We start from the raw sequence: 16,327 nt of genomic DNA on the forward strand, positions 1-16,327 counted from the left end.
AGCTACAATACTGATGAGAAAACACTAAAAAACCATTATATAATATAAGAGGCAATTTATTTAGAAAACGTACAAGGGCCCGCCAGAGAGGATGCTACATAAAACCGAACAAATGAATGAAGACGCTGACTTTACTCTTCCAAAATGGTTTATGAGGTCATAGCTAAATTATCATAATACACAGGTTTATCTAGAGACGAAATTAAAAAACGAGAGTTAATAAAAAAAACGTAAGGTGACTAAGGAAAATATACCGAAAGATGCGTAACCAAGGCAAAAATACTGAGAACAAGAGAGCCGTTTCAAAGAATACTCTTACAACTAATACTACTAGGACTGTTGCCACTACTACTATTATTACATATCTGTCCTTTCTTGGGTTCCATGATAATCAAGTTATTACCAGATTATTTTATGATAAATATTCGAGCAATATAAATGATCACGTTGAAATGGAAACAGAAAAGAAAAATAATTCAAGCAACGTTCTAGAGAAACAAGTTCCGGGATTCATGCAGCAGGCTGGTTTATTACGAAACACCGGGCTGGCGCTTCATAACATTTCACCTGCAGATTCCATTGAAATCATAAATAAAGGCTCACCTCATATCCTTAACTCACCTTCCACCTGCAAAATATCTATATGGCCTTCGGGCTGCTCTTGAGCAAGAGCCCGTGCTGGCATAAAGCCAGCTTAATCTCCTGTTGAGTTTTCCCGTTTATCTTTTTTTACTGGATAAAATATGAAGGATGCGTTTGAAGGGGAGGATCATAGTTTGACACACATAAGTCAGCTATGTTCCACACTGAAACCTATGGGTCGATCGGCTTTATGAAAATACAACTGCAGGAAAAATAATATTAAGCTCTGAAAAAAATTACCTCCAGAAATAAATCGATGATGATAAACAATACCGATAGTGCTAAACTCTTAAGCGCAGCTTTTGATACAGTAGTCCACTACTTAATAGAAAGTCTTAAAACTGATGTAGTTATAGCCGAAGCACTAGCTAGGACGTACATAAATAGGTAGTCTCTATAATTACCATACTTAGATTTAGCATTTCAGCCAGCAATCTTCATGGATCAGCATTTTAAAGTGTTTGCGACATCGAATTACCGTGGACTTTAATGTGATGAACTAATATGCTAACGCCTATCATATACTTTTATGTATTTGATGTTATCAGATAAAGGCTGATAACGTGGCTGTATTGAAGTATCATGAGTTAGCACGATAACGTCTAATTATATCTGTTTAGTTGGCACATGGAATATAGTTGAACTGACAAGATGTCTTTACGAATGGTACGTATTACTGCAATTAGATTTTAAGTTAGGATGATTTGGTTAAGGAAGAAAATAAAAATCTATGAATACATTCTCTGGCGCGAAAAAAAAACAAACCAGGTACAGATTGATTATTATCATATTGCATCTTTAGTTTGTTTCCCAATGCCATCTCATAGGACACAGATGTAACCGTCTACCGTAGACTTTTTTTGTTATAAGTAAAATACACGAGTTTAAAAAATATCCACTCTTTTGCATTGTCACTCGAGACAAAATTTGTTATTTACAGTCTTACACCCAAGGTCTATAGACCTAGCTTACACCTATGACTGATACAAACCTCACCATATATCTTTCGAACCTACTTCTTACTTTTAATTCACCGCATCCCCTTTTATAATGCTAGCTAATCATAACGAATTTCCTAAAAAAGAAAAAAAAGAGGATATACAAGGAAATTTATGGCCAAAAAACACAGGAGGAGAAGCGTCATTCAACGGGGCGGTATATATCCGAGGTCGAGTAACTGATATCAGATTTGGTTTCCTCACTATTAACAACTTACGCTAGCAATGGAACTGACAAAGTCTGAAGATGTTGTAGCCTCACGTAAGGAATATAAGACTGAATGTTTGATATCAAATTACCGATTGCCCAGCAAGTAGGTACAGGTATGGGCTATCTTGATTACGATGGAAATTTCTCTGTCATCAGCCCTGTATACGAAAAGGTTGCAGACAAAACATAACGAGAGAAAGTTTACATTTCTGGACCCCTTTGAATATCTCGTAAATATCTATCATTTAATAATATAGATACAGTAAAATTTCACAAAGCGTAGAAAATTATGAAGAAAAATCAAGAGAAGCTCTGCCTTTTGAAATGATAAAAGGCAAATCAAACACACTCAGACAAAAACATGTGCTACATATATACATACCGTACATATCATGTAGGCTACACACACACACACACACACGCACACACCACACGACAACACACACACACACACACATATATATATATATATATATATATATATATATATATATATATATATATATATATATATGTGTGTGTGTGTGTGTGTGTGTGTGTGTGTACACACACACACACACACACACACACACACACATATATATAATATATATATATATATATATATATATATATATATGTGTGTGTGTGTGTGTGTGTGTGTGTGTGTGTGGTGTGTGTGTGTGTGTGTAACCATGCATTCTGTATAACTTGCTTAATTCTCAGTATTACGAAAGTCGACAGTAAGAATATTGTTTCTGACAGAGTATAAATATTTTTTTATTAAAGAGCAAATATTAGATTCGCTTTCAAGCATTCTGTTGTAAACAATATACAAACTTATTCATTTATCAACGCTTACTTTGTATCCATGATCAGCATTTGCAGATATTTTCCACATTCAAGGTTTTGCAATTTCTTAGATTCACCATTTAATTGTTCAGTACTGGCTTCAGTGATCATAAGTTGATACATTGGACAGACTTCAAAGTGCACCTTTCGATACATATTACAGCAAGATTTCATATGTTTTTAGTTTAAATTTCTTCTCAGATTGACATAGGCCTAGCTGTGTCAGGGTAGTCAAACACATGATATCTGTCACGTATGTCATACCCACATCGTGGCAATAACTGTATGTTATCATTACTGTGAATAGTCCTTGAGATATTTTGATGTTAATTAATTGTTGCAAAAAAATTATGGACATCGTGAACCAGATATATGAACGAAATACCCAAATGCACCTGCGTGCATGCACGTTTAATTTGAATTGAAATTATTGCATACTTCGTTGACGTGCATAGTATACTGAACGGTTGTGAAACAGCGCTTGAATATACAAGTGAATGAGAGCTTTTCGTTTGTAAACGTTGCAAAAAAGAAAAAAAAAGAGAGAGGAAAAATGTCGAGCGCTATATTATAGCCCACGGTATGATGAGCGATCATCTTTTTTTTTTTTTTTTTTCTTTTTTCGGAAGGTGCTGAACATTAGCAACTTAGCAAGTTAGCAACTTAGCGAACTGGTACCGACGTGTTTGTGGGAGGAACGAACGAAGGAGGAAGGAAGAAGAGATCTCGAACTCTGACTCTGGCACCCTCGCTCATTTATCTCTTCCGTCTCTCATTGACTGCGGATGATGTTCACTGTAGGGAGAGTAAGTATATTGGTTGTGCGTGTGATCAGTGAGAAGTGTCACATGGTTCAAGACATTCTTGATATATCCGTGGGGGTAGAATATAAAAATTGTTGCCGTGTTTACCTAAAGGACAGTCCGTAGGGTACTACTGCTTGGCTTGAAGGGTCACCTTCTCTGGGCTTTCTGGGGTCAGAGGGTACGGGTACGGTACGTTGCCTTCAAGCACACCCCAGCCGAAAGACGTCGTCACTGGCAAGTGTGCTTGGAAGACCTGCTGGGGTTTTAAGAGTTTAGATTGATTCATAGCAAGGTAGCTCAACTACGAGGTTTTCCTCCTACGTACCTACCTATCTAAGTAGGCTAGTAGCTACTAGGTATAGGCTGTTTTTAATCCAATCACAGGGCTGGAAACTCTCAACCTCTCGAGAGTTCACATAGGGATACTTTTGAAAGACGTATCCCTCAGGACAGGAGAGGTGAAACATAGGTAGTAATGTATAGGTAGGTAGGTACCTACCTAGTAACTAGTTACTAGGTAGCTAGTAGCTACCTAGGTACATCCTGCATACGTAATCTCTTTCAAGAGAAACTGAGAGCTTCCAGCCCTGTGATTGGCGTATCAACAGCCAATCAGGAGCGTCATAAGGGACTGGCCTAGGCATTAGATGCACGGGTGATGTGAATCTACTATAATTGTAGGGTAAAATACTGAATCATTGCTGAATAGTAACCACTGGTTCCATGCAACGTAAAAACACCATACAAACAAACAAACAAACCATACAGCGACCACCTTCCCTAAAATTGGAAATGACTGAGTACTACTACCTACCCATTGCCTTAATTTGTGACTTGTGAGAAAAATCTTTATTTGTGAGGAAAGTAGAGGTCTCAAGGTGTTGCTCCCTTGGACGCTGGCTCTTGACTAGGTAAATGTCTATCGATTACAGGACATGTTGAAGTACTTTTTTGTATATGAGACTTACCCAGTAATGTGGTATTACTATGGCTATTCACATACAGCTACCTAGCTAGGTTATGTAGTTTGGGTGTCTATACTCTGTTTTTTTCCATCTGTCCATCCGCCTGTGGTGTTTCTGTATTGTAACACTGCGTCCCGGGCTTTAGATAGTTACATTCAGCTTACATTCAACAATAATAATAATATCCTATTTCAAATTTTAACGGTGTACTTCGCATACAGTAAATTATTAAAACATTTTTCAGTTGCAAATGTACACCCAGATATCCTTTTATTTACCTAAAACTTACACATACCGTAACTATTTAAAGCCCGGGACGCAGTGTTACCATACAAAAACACCACAGGCGGATGGACAGATGGAAAAAAACAGAGTATAGTGATCTTGTCTCAAAGATTTGGTCTAGAAGACCAAAGTCTGTAGAGATGTTGAAAAGTTTGCCATCCATTGTAGATATTGATCATGCTGTTGGAAGGAAAGTCAAAAATTCTATTTTCTTATCCCTAAACACTGATAGAACCAACAAAATACAAAATTAAAATATTAAATGAATATGTAGTAGACAAATAAATATACCTCATTGGTTTCTAGGTCTATCTGTTCAGGGTAAATGATACAGTTTGCTACAAATTACAGTAGGATCAACAACTGAGGGGACTAGCTGCGGCCACCTTAACCGTGTTTGGACCCATCTTCAGAAAAAGTACTTTAACATGTCCTGACACCGGAGATGGGCACCATTCACAAGTCTGATGTCTTGAGGTGTTGCTCCCATGACCTATGACTCGTGACTGGTGCCCATCTCCGGTGTCAGGATGTGTTGAAGTACTTTTTCTGAAGGTGAGTCTGAACACGGTTAAGGTGGCCGCAGCTAGTCCACTCGGTTGTTTACCCTATTCCACACATTGATGTAATACAGTGCGTCCTCGACTTATGGCGGGCGATCTTTTCCGGGCACTTCCAGCGCCACGCTGTAAGTTGATTTCTGCTGTAAATTGATTTCACCAGTATCATCACTTTAAAAGTGCTTACGGCACCGTAGCTTGAGTTTTGGTGACGTAACTTGATGTTGCATCAAGTCACAGCGCCAAAAGCATTGTTAACTTGATGCCTGTTTTTGCCTTTAGTGTCGTTAATGGCACTTACGACCCCATAACCTGATGCAGGCTCAAGTTATGGCGCTGGACAATGGCATTAATGGTGCTGAAAAAGTGCTATAAGTTGGTGATGCCATAAGTTGAGGATACAATGCATTGTCTTTGCAGAGAATTCCACCTTGTGTGCTTGAAATTTCAAGACCCCTCTCAGTACTATATGATACATACATAAATTGCCAGCCAAACATGTTAACCATATATACCTATTTTTTATGTCAAGTTTGATATTTTGTGACTATTGATGTTGATGCACAGCACAGGAATTTTTCAGAGGGTAGGACCAAAATGAGTGAATTGCAATCAGGAAATTGCATATTGTTCCTACACGATATACAAAGCGTCAGTCCTTTACATTAAAAAACACCTTCAGTGAAGCTGGAAACGACTGCTAGACTTTTATAGCAAGGTAGTTTGGTAGTTGAACTACCGCTCGGGAGTGGGAATCTACGCCCTCCTGAGCGTATGTATTCACTTTGCCTCAGCCGCTGTCGGGTGATGACACATGTTCACGTTGCTCTTGGCTTGACTGTCTCTTGCTTTTTTAGATAATTTCATGGTGAGATGTTTCCCTACTTTTGTGATTATTATATTAATGCTTTTTGTTTATTGTTGCTTTCTGAGTATTTCAACCATGCATACCCATAATTTTACTGTGCTGGCTTCTACATTACGCCTCCCTAGTACATATGCCGAGGTGTGGGCGGCAAGAAGTGTAATAATTAGAGATACAGTGTAGTTATTGATCCTCATAGCCTCTGCAGACAGATAGGTTGCACCGAGGATGGCTCAAGAATAACACTAATCTTGTGATTAGTGTTATTCTTGAGCCTCTGTGCAATGGGTGAGATTCCAAGGAGAGAACGTTATTGGAGGAGTGGTGCCAAAACACCATCTGAGGCTTATGCCCCCCGACGACTTCCTCAGTGCTAGGCCCTTCGTCCTTGTTAGTATTCCCCAGTGGGCTCCTCCTCTTTGCTCCTTCCTCTGTGAAGGAGGCCACCTCTTCCTCCTTTTGCCTGATTCATAAGGCAGAGAGGATGGAATGTAGCCACAGTTTATGAAGACCTCATCAAAGGGCGCATCACGTCGCCCTGAGGGATTTGATCCCTTGGGATACCAAGGAGTCCCCTTAGCTCCCAATTCTGAAGGCCTGCATGGAACCGGCACCACCACCGATAGGTGAGGAAGAGCCAGCGAGAGAACCCCCTTCTCTTCCTCCAAAGAGAGGGCTAGGACAAAAGAAAATAATTTCTTTTTCTCCTCTTTGCTACCTTTACCTGCCTTCCCTTGCAAGAAGAGGTTGAAAGGAACAATTTTAAGTTAGCCTGACCTGAAGGTCCGGGCACAGGACACGCGAAGGCATCTGAACCTAGTTACTGCCCGGCGGACAAGGCAGTCATTGTCTTTGAATCTTCACTTGTCCATCGTAGTATTTAACATTTCTCTAGGGAAGAGAGAGGAGGAGCCTGCCCATGGCCCATCCGTTATGGTTGCATAGAGCTCAGGACACAAAGGTGCTGGTCAAGCGAGTCAAGACTGTACCTTCTCTCTGAAGGACCAGGTTGGCCACAGGTTGTTGTCTGTGGACTAGGTAGGAAATTGCCTTACCTTCCAATCGGCACTGTCTACCCAAAGATAAACCCTCTTCCGAAACTATGGCCCCTGAGGGAGCCATTAGTTCAGCCACCGTATAGGACCACAGATCCAGGCAGGAAACAGCTCAGAAAACAGCCAGAGTGGCAGCCACCAGGATTATTGTTTCTTGTTGTGAGTGGGAAACTGCTTCTGCAATCAGTTGTTGCAGTGAGGGACTGGGCTCTAAGCATACTAAACCAGTGTCCACCTGTTTAGCCGACAGTGACCTCTTTTACAGTTAGTATAACCTTTTTGGTTAGGCAGGGGACGAGGAGGTAACTTGCCTGGGGATTCGAACCAAGTGACTTCTCTTGTCCGGAGACTAGATTATCCACTTGATCGAGGACCCCGACATCAAGGGAAGACCACTGTAGTCCCAAGGAAGCCTTGGGTTCCATACTTGGTCCCCAGGAAGACCCCAGTTGAGAGGGATGATCTACTGCCAAGGTCGTAGGTCCTTCCCCTAAACCCCTGTGGTGATGGATCAGCGCTGTGATCTCCTGAAAGGTCCTCTATATCAAAACCTGTTGCTACCAGTCTTGCTTTACTTAGCCTTTCCCCCCTTTTATCTTTTCAGTTACTATCCATCTTGTAGATATAGCTTTTAGTCTGATGTAATTTACCTCTTCATATACGTACCATGTTTTTTCTCCAACTTTCTAGTTCTTTTTCTTTAGCTTCAATTACACTTCTATTTTCAAATCCTAGCAACACCTCCAATTCATCTTCAATTTTTTCAACATTACTATAATCCCATAAGTTAACCCATCCCTTGTCACCTGACTGCGATTCTTGTACATTGTACGAATCAGCCCAAAATTTGCTTGATCTTTTTCGTGCAAGACTTAATATAATTCATTCTTCTATTTTTCTTGTGCCATTGTTTATAGCTCTAACCCTATTTTCCTTCTTGAATTTTGGTATTTCTTCTACTAACTCCCCTTCTATTAACTCACTTTCCCTGTCATCTTACACTGTTTCCTCTACCACATCTCTTTCTATAGCCTCTTCTGTCTGCAATCCTTCTCTAGCCTATTATTATCTCCTTTCCTTCCTGCCTATCTATGTTCCCTTCATTTGGCGCATAGAATCTACCTTTCACAACGTGATATATCTATTTTAAGTATCTTTTCTGTTTCTGATGGTAGTCTTTAATCCTAATGTGCATTCTAGCTACTTCTCTTAAAAGAATCCCCATGTTTAACCAGTACACACTGTTTTCCGTGATACTCCCACTACCTGAGCAGGTCCTCTCCATTCATTTTCATTTTCTCTCTTATAGAATACCTCATCTCCCACTACTGCTTCTTCAAATTTATGTTCTCTGACATTTTTATTTAAAGCAGTTCTTATTTTATTACAAGACTAATTTTTGATAAACACTTTCTGGCATTATGCATTGCATTCAGTGTGGTCCTTACTATAGCACTCTTCCATACTTTTCTCTCTGCTTGCAGGACTTGAACTCTCTACTCCCATTAAATTAGGCAAGGAAGGTTTTTTTTTTTCCAAATACTAATTGGTTAGGAGAGAAACCTTTATCATTTATTAAGCAGTTCCTAGCACTCACTACCCATCTTAATGCTATGGACCAATCCACCTCCTCATCCTCCATCTTCTTTCTTAAATTCTTTGATGATGCCTTCAGTCTTTTCGCATAATCCTTTGCTCCATGGATATTCCAATGCTGTGGCTAATACTTTAATATTTCATCATTCTGCCATCCTCCTTACTTTTTTTGTTTTGAAATCATCCCCCATTTTCTGACAGTATTTTGGAAGGTGCTCCAAATATAGCAAACCAACCATCAAAAAGTGCCTTTATAATAGTTTCTGGTTTCTTATCTTTTATCCAAAAAGCCTGGCAACCTCATTGCCATATCTACTATTACCAAGAACTTTCTTCTATCTCTTCCTCATACATTGCTACTTCATTAAATGTTTTACTCCATGAAAATCCTGTGTACTGGTTTAGCTGGATTTCTTTTATATCTGTACATACCTCACAACTTGCAATCAAGTCTGTTAGTAATTTTTATTTTCTCCTTTTTTTTTTGCTTATCAAACAATCACTCAATCGTGCTTCCTCTGTTGCTCCCTTATTTTATCTCCACTTCCATGACCAAATTGTAGATGCAACTTCATCACTGCACCTTTAATTTCCCTCGGACTCTTTCCCTTCCAACCCTCCTTAGTAATTCTTCTTCTACCTTCCTCCTCATTATTAGCAATCTTTAGTGACCCTGTTTGTCTTATCTTAACGTTACCTTCATTTCCCCTCAGTACTTCAGTTATAAACAATTTTCTTTCAGATCTGGTCATACCCATTTTGCTCATGGTTTTCTTTCTGTGTTCAAATAAAGCTTTTTTGCTTTTCAGTGTCACTAGTATTCCTTTTTACCTATATGATGACTCACCAAAATTTGCTTTTCCACCACTGAAGCTCATCAACAAGAGATACCATTTCTATGTGACAGGAGAAGCTCCTTCCATGGGAGTTTCTGCCTCCTCTCAGGGGGGACTTCTCTGTTCTTGTTGACGCTAATCGCAGAGCAGCGTTTTTGGCGGCGAAGGTGTTCTTTTCTTCCCCCGAATTAGACCATTTAGTCAAGAACCTTTTTAAGGTCCTGGAAATTATGAGTTTTCTGAACTGGATAGTTGGAGCTCTTGGTTTGAAGATTAAGGATTGCCCCTCTATTCTGGAAGATGTGATGTCGGATTGGTTAGGGTTACTTTCGTGTGCCAACAAATCTGTCAGAGATGCTTCTGATGAAATCACCTCTCTCTTTGCCTTTGGGACTCTCAAGAAGAGACAACTTTGGTGCTCCCTCGTCACGAAAGGAGTTACTTCTTTACAGAAGTCGGCTTTGCTTTTCTCACCATTAGATAAGCAAAATTTATTCCCGGAAGAGACGTTTGATGCTAATCTTTCTGCTTTAGAGAAAAAGTCGACAAACGATCTGTTGGCCCAGTCAAATAAGTGAGTGAAAGCCACCTCTATGACTCAGGTCCCTTCGTCAGACTTCGCTCAAACCTGCGCCCCTCTTCTAAATCCACGAGAAAACCTTCTAAGCCTTCCCCAATTAATATAGCTATCCTTCATGCTCCGGTAGGTGAGAGGTTGCACCTGTTTTGGGAGAAGTGGAATCGCAGAGGGACAGACCCTTGGGTGGTCCAAGTTCTTCACCTCAGGTACTCCATTCCTTTCAAAGCTCCTTCTCCTCCTCTCTCCAATGCGCTGATTGTATTGTCGGCTTAGTCTCCAGCTCAGACAGGACTGTAGCTCTGGCCAAAGAGGTGGAAGCTCTCATTTAGAAGACGGCAATAGAGTTAGTAATCGACAAGTCTTCTCCGGGGTTTTACAGCCACCCATTTGTAGTCCCCAAGGCATTGGGGGGTTGGAGACCCATGTTGGATGTGAGCGTTCTGAACTTGTTTGTCTCGAAAACAAAGTTCAATATGGAAACAACTCACCAGCTTTGCGTCGCTTTGCTGAGACTGGATGGTCTCCTTGGACATGCAATACACTTATTTCCATATATCGATTCATCAGGAATCAAGTAAATTTCTTCGGTTTGTTTTCATGGGCAAAGTATTCCAATTTTGAGTGCTGTGTTTCTATCTTTCGACGGCTCCTCTGGTATTTACCCGAGTATTGGCACCTCTAGGGAAGTGGCTACATCTGGGTATCAATGTGGCACTCTACCTGGACGACTGGCTTCTCTGCTCCTCCTTGGAAAGCCAGTGCATGAAGGATCTAGAGAGGACTCTTTGTTTGAATCGATCACTAGGGATTCTCGTCAATGAAAAGAAATCACAACCGATTCCAAGCATCTCAGTGGTGTGGTCGGTATGGTGTTGGTGTGCCTCCTTGGTGGCCGCGAGTTCGATTCTGGTATTCCATTGAGGAGTGAGAGATGTGTATTTCTGGTGATAGAAGTTCACTCTCGATGTGGTTCACTCTCGACGTGGTTCGGAAGTGACGTAAAGCCATTGGTCCCGTTGCTGAATAACCACTGGTTCCATGCAAAGTAAAAACACCATACAAACAAGAAACAACTGATTCCGACTCAGAAGATTCTATTTTTGGGAATGACTCTCAATACTCAAGCTTTTCGGGCTTTTCTCTCCCTAAAAAGAGTTCAGATGTGCCTTCAGGTAGTTCAGGAATTCGTGAACCATTGTTCATGTTCCACTCTCCAGTGGATGAGTCTTCTGTGCACCTTATCGTAGGTAGAGAAGTTTGTAAGACTCGGGAAGGTTACATATGCGACCCCTTCAATTCTTCCTGAAGGTATCGTGGTGCAGGAAGTCTCAGCTGAACTTGAAAGTGTTTGACATCACAGAAGAGATCAAAGAGGATCTAGCATGGTGGCTCTCGGAGCTGATACTGTCGGAAGGCATTTCTCACCTTCCTCTCCACCCAACCTTACAGTTGTTTTCCAACACTTTCGATGTAGGTTGGTGTTATGGCCTCTGAGAGAGGTCCGCTTCAGGTTCGATATGAAATAATAAAAAAAATATTTCAACACCAACAGTTGAAGCTGGGGATACGAATATTGAAAGAAACACTAACACAACAAAGGTTTATTTACAAGCTTACTAACTTAGGTAAATGCAGAATGGTATCTCCTATTTACATAAAAAGATAGAATCTTACACTGCATGAACTGGGGGAACATTGAGGCAATTCAAATACTTGCTAATCAATTTGGTAATTTGAAGCGATGGCTTCTCAAAAGGAAAACGGTGATTGCAGACGCCCTCTTGACTCCGTATTGCAGAAAATAGTCTACTTGTAAGGCTGGAACTCCCCAAAACCTCTAGCAGGACCTTTTCTTCTCTGAAGTCTGCTCGATGTCGAGATAACACGAGATAATTCGTCCACTCCTGAAGACGACTAGACCAGTATCCAACCAACTCTCGAGCAACTTTTTTTTCTGATCCTTCATCGGTTCCTTCGTCTCTAGTCTCTCTCTGATGATCTCTGCTGCTGATCTCTCACTGATATTCTGATCTATGGCTCTTACTGAGGATATCTCTCTGTGACTAACAGGTGTCTCTCTTCTACGATCTCTGCTTCCTCCTGCTACGACCGTCGTATTTATACGGCTCTCTGGGGGCGGAGCCTACGGCGAACTTCACAGACTCCAGGGATTTCTAGAACTTCTCAGATGAATCTAGACGAGGTATTGCATCAGAAATCGCGGCGTTTCTCACATCCCAACGAGTTCCACAACACTCCTGCCGATTCTAGAACCATCATGATAACAGGCACCTCCAACACAATGCGCTAACGCCTCCTTACTGCTGAACTTCTCGAAAATGCGTTCTCCTTTCCTTTATCTTTCTTTGCTAGGAAGCAATTACCATCACAGTTGGGGAGCTGTCTTTGGAGAAATAAAAGTGTCGGGAATATGGTTGATGGAACAGAGTTCCCTTCACATCAATGTAAAGGGAGTTACTAGCGGTCCATCTGGGTCTGTAAGCTTTCTTTCACCAGATCACAGGGAAAACGGTGGCAGTACATGCAGGCAACTCCACCGCGTTGTCCTACATTCGGAAACAAGGGGGGACACGCTCTTTCTTCCTTTACGAGAAATCAAGGGACACTTTTTTTTGGGGGGGGGGGCAGAAAGGAAACGAGTGTATCTGATTCCTCAGTTTGTCCAGGGAAGAATGAATGTTTTGGGGGATGAATCGAGTCGAGGTCATCAGGTTCTTCCGTCAGAATGGACTCTTGATACGAAGGTTTGCCTTAATCTTTGGAAGAAATGGGGAACACGGGATAGATCTGTTCACCACTTCCAGCAACAATCGACTTCCTCTCTTTTTCTCTCTAGTACCAGATCCTCTAGCATGGTCCATCAACGCAATGCTGCTGAACTAGTCGGGCTGGACTCATATGCCTTTCCACCATTTAGGCTGATAAGGCAAGTTCTGAACAAAGTCTGTTTTCATCAGAATATGTCTCACTCTCGTAGCACCATGCTGACCAAGAAAGGAATGGTTTCCAGACCTTTTTAGTCTACTTGTAGACTTCCCGAGACTCCTACCGTCCAAGAAGTCGCTACTCAGACAACCATATTGTACAAGGTTCCATCAAGGGTTGTCCGCTCTGGCTCTGACAGGATACATACTGTCAGGAGCCTTGTCAGAGCAAAAGGTTTTTCAAGAAGAGCTTCAGAAGATATCGTTAAATATAGAAAGGCTTCTTCTAACTGAATTACTAATTGAAGCGGGGGTGTTTAGAGGATGGTGCAAGCAGAATAAAGTCCCTTCTTCTGAGACCTCTAAAAGCAAGACAGCAGACTTTCTTCTTTTCCTAAGAGTATCGAGATGCTGGGCTCAATCGATGATTAGGGGTTACAGGGCGATGTTAGCATGTGTGTTTAAACACAGATGCATAGACCTGTCTAATAATACTGACCTCTCGGACTTGATTAAGTCTTTCGAGACATCTAAGTGCCTGAAAGATTCAGTATCTTGGAACCTGGAAGTGGTACTCAAGTGGCTTTCGAGTTCTTCGTTTGAGCCAATGCGGTCTTCCTCGATGAGGAACCTAACCATGAAGACATTATTTTTTATAGCTTTAGCTTCGGCAAGACGTGTCGGTGAACTCCACACTATGAAAAGAGTTGGTTTCTCATTAGGGGACACAGCTTGCTCATTGATGTTAAGCTTTCTAGCCAAGAATGAAAACCCTTCGAAACCTTAGCCCTGCTCCATCACATTCAAGAATTTGGCTGATATTCTCAGACCAGAGGAAGAGGAAAGACATATGCCCAGTAAGAGCTCTTAGATATTATAGATATAATCTCCACAGAACAGAGAAAACAAGAGGACCATCTTCTCGACTGTGGTATTCGGTGAAGTATCCCTCTCGTCCTCTTTTGAAGAATGCGATCCCCTTCTTAAGGGAACTCATTATCGAAGCACATTCTCATGTAAATGAAGAGGATTATTCTGTGTTGAAAGTCCAAGCACACGAAGTCCGAGCGGTAGTGACCTGTGTGCTATCCTGCAGAGTACCGTTTAGAGGTCGAAGTCGGTGTTTGCGTCTCATTACCTGAAAGAGATTGAGACGGTGTTTGAAGACTGTATTTCTCTTGGTCCCATTCCCATAGCTGGCATGATGTTAGGAGAAACGACATGGGGTTTGGTCCCTCTCTGTATTTTTTGCCTTGTATCAAGGTTGCTGTGTTGAGGGAAGCTGGGGACACTTTTACCTGGGGTACTCGCCAGTCAATTGTTTGTAATATGGTGGGTATAGGTTTTTAATATGGTGTAGGTGACTTGTTGTTCACTTGTATGCGGTAGCTGGTCTTCGCACAATGCAAGGGCAACATTATGTTTTCAAGTTGGCGGTGAACTGCCATGACTGCAAAGGAAGTCCACTCTATGTAGGGGCACTCTTTGGACTGACATTGAAGCTCTCTACTACGTAAGATGAGCACCGACCAAAGGCAGTATTCTCCTGCAGTAGCTCTCTTACAAGGTAATATACAACACAGCACTGACTATTGTCTTTTTTAATGAATTAAGCATACATCCACAGCCCCCCATCCTTGCAGTGGGTAATCTGCTGTATAATTGTTCGGTAAGACTCTGCAATAAAAATGTAATTGTTATAAAAGAATTAAATTTTATTGCATACTTACCAAACAATTATTTAATTAAAGCCCTCCCTCCTCCCCACAGGTGGATGGTTGGGCAGAACGAATTGACTTTACCTGGTCTGTTGTACCTGTTCCTCCCTCGAGTGGTGGGAGATGATGTCACCTACATTGGCGATGGTGGCACCACCTCGAAGTTTTGAATCTTTTGTCTGCCATGTAGGGAACCTACAGCTATATAATTGTTCGTTAAGTATGGAATAAAATTTCATTTTATAAGAAAGATTCCATTTTCGCTTATCAAAACCCCGCCGAGAATGGAACCCCCACCAATAACTGGGGACTGCCTGTACAAATAGTTATTTTATTAAAAAAATGCTAAACACAAGCAAAACGGGCAATGAACTGGGTAAAGGCCACGACTCTTGCCCAGGCGGTTAAAGAAAAGACTGATGCGGTGGCGTAGGTGAGTGGTCTTTGACCACTCTTCACCTGATCTATGCATTCGTTGCCAAATATCACAAGATTCCTTACTTTCATCTGTGTTTTTACCGGATCCAGGTAGGCGCTAGAAATTATCCTATTGTTAAGACGGAAGGTTTGTAGCTATGAAAAATACAAATTGTCTTAGAAATTTTATTTTACCTGACTATACAAACCTGAGGTCCTTTACACATTACACCCACCTCATGCCACCCCTTATTCTTTTATTCCGGGGCCAAAAGTGAAGTGAATACATATGCTCGGGAAGGCTTTTCTCTCTCTCTCTCTCATGTTTAGAAGTTCTTTTACAGATGTATTTCTGAATTTGAATGTTAATTTAGTAAATATTTTAAATGTCATAATTACACAACTGCTGAGAATAGGCAATTAAGTATACAATATAAAATTACGCTGCACTTTAAAGCATGTGAGTCGGGGCCCAGGGTACATGATCGTGTAGGTGCCAGGTTTTGTTGCTTAGCAGATTTTTTTACATACCAGAAGGGGCCAGACCCTCAAGCTATCTGGTAACTTAAATTGACAGTGTATAGAATAAGTAAAATTGGAAATTTGTAGTTAATGGTAATCATTTGTTAATGTTTGTTCATTATACTATATACTACAGTATTATAAGGTAGGTTGATCATCATTCTTGATTTGATGTTTTACCTTGCATTAAGTGATGTGGTGCTTAACTTTCATCCCAATTTTTTTTTTATTGTGTTTCATGCAGTTCAGTATTATAGCTTTTCCTTTATTGTTCTGCACATGCTTTTGCTATATGTTGCTCAATTCCTTTGTATTGCTCCATTTGTTTCAGGCAACACCAAGGGTCTCTTGTTTGGCCAGTCGACTCTTGTCTATTACTCAGCGATGCAGTTCAAGCCAGTTTGATCCTCCGTACTTAGATGTAAGTAATATTTGTAAGTCCTTGTTACATTTAAAATTAGTCTACCCAGACCATTGAGCAAAAAATGTTATCAT

General features: G+C 40.9%; 1 protein-coding gene across 2 annotated transcripts in view; it reads left to right on the top strand.

Annotated features, from left to right (window-relative positions):
• Positions 1 to 1,198: 1,198 nt before the first annotated feature.
• LOC135219972 (large ribosomal subunit protein mL48-like) overlaps positions 1,199 to 16,327 on the top strand; it is a 64,399-nt gene continuing 49,270 nt past the window's right edge. Inside the window, exons 1-3 of one of the 2 annotated variants that reach the window (XM_064257221.1) lie at positions 1,199 to 1,308; positions 3,312 to 3,488; positions 16,164 to 16,253. In XM_064257221.1, coding sequence (XP_064113291.1) covers positions 3,468 to 3,488; positions 16,164 to 16,253 — 111 coding nt within the window. In that variant the 5' untranslated portion in view covers positions 1,199 to 1,308; positions 3,312 to 3,467. The remainder of the gene's footprint in view (positions 1,309 to 3,311; positions 3,489 to 16,163; positions 16,254 to 16,327) is intronic. The other variant, XM_064257223.1, reaches the window with a different exon arrangement.

This window comes from Macrobrachium nipponense, chromosome 1, assembly GCF_015104395.2.
Source record: "Macrobrachium nipponense isolate FS-2020 chromosome 1, ASM1510439v2, whole genome shotgun sequence".
Lineage (NCBI taxonomy): Eukaryota > Metazoa > Arthropoda > Malacostraca > Decapoda > Palaemonidae > Macrobrachium > Macrobrachium nipponense.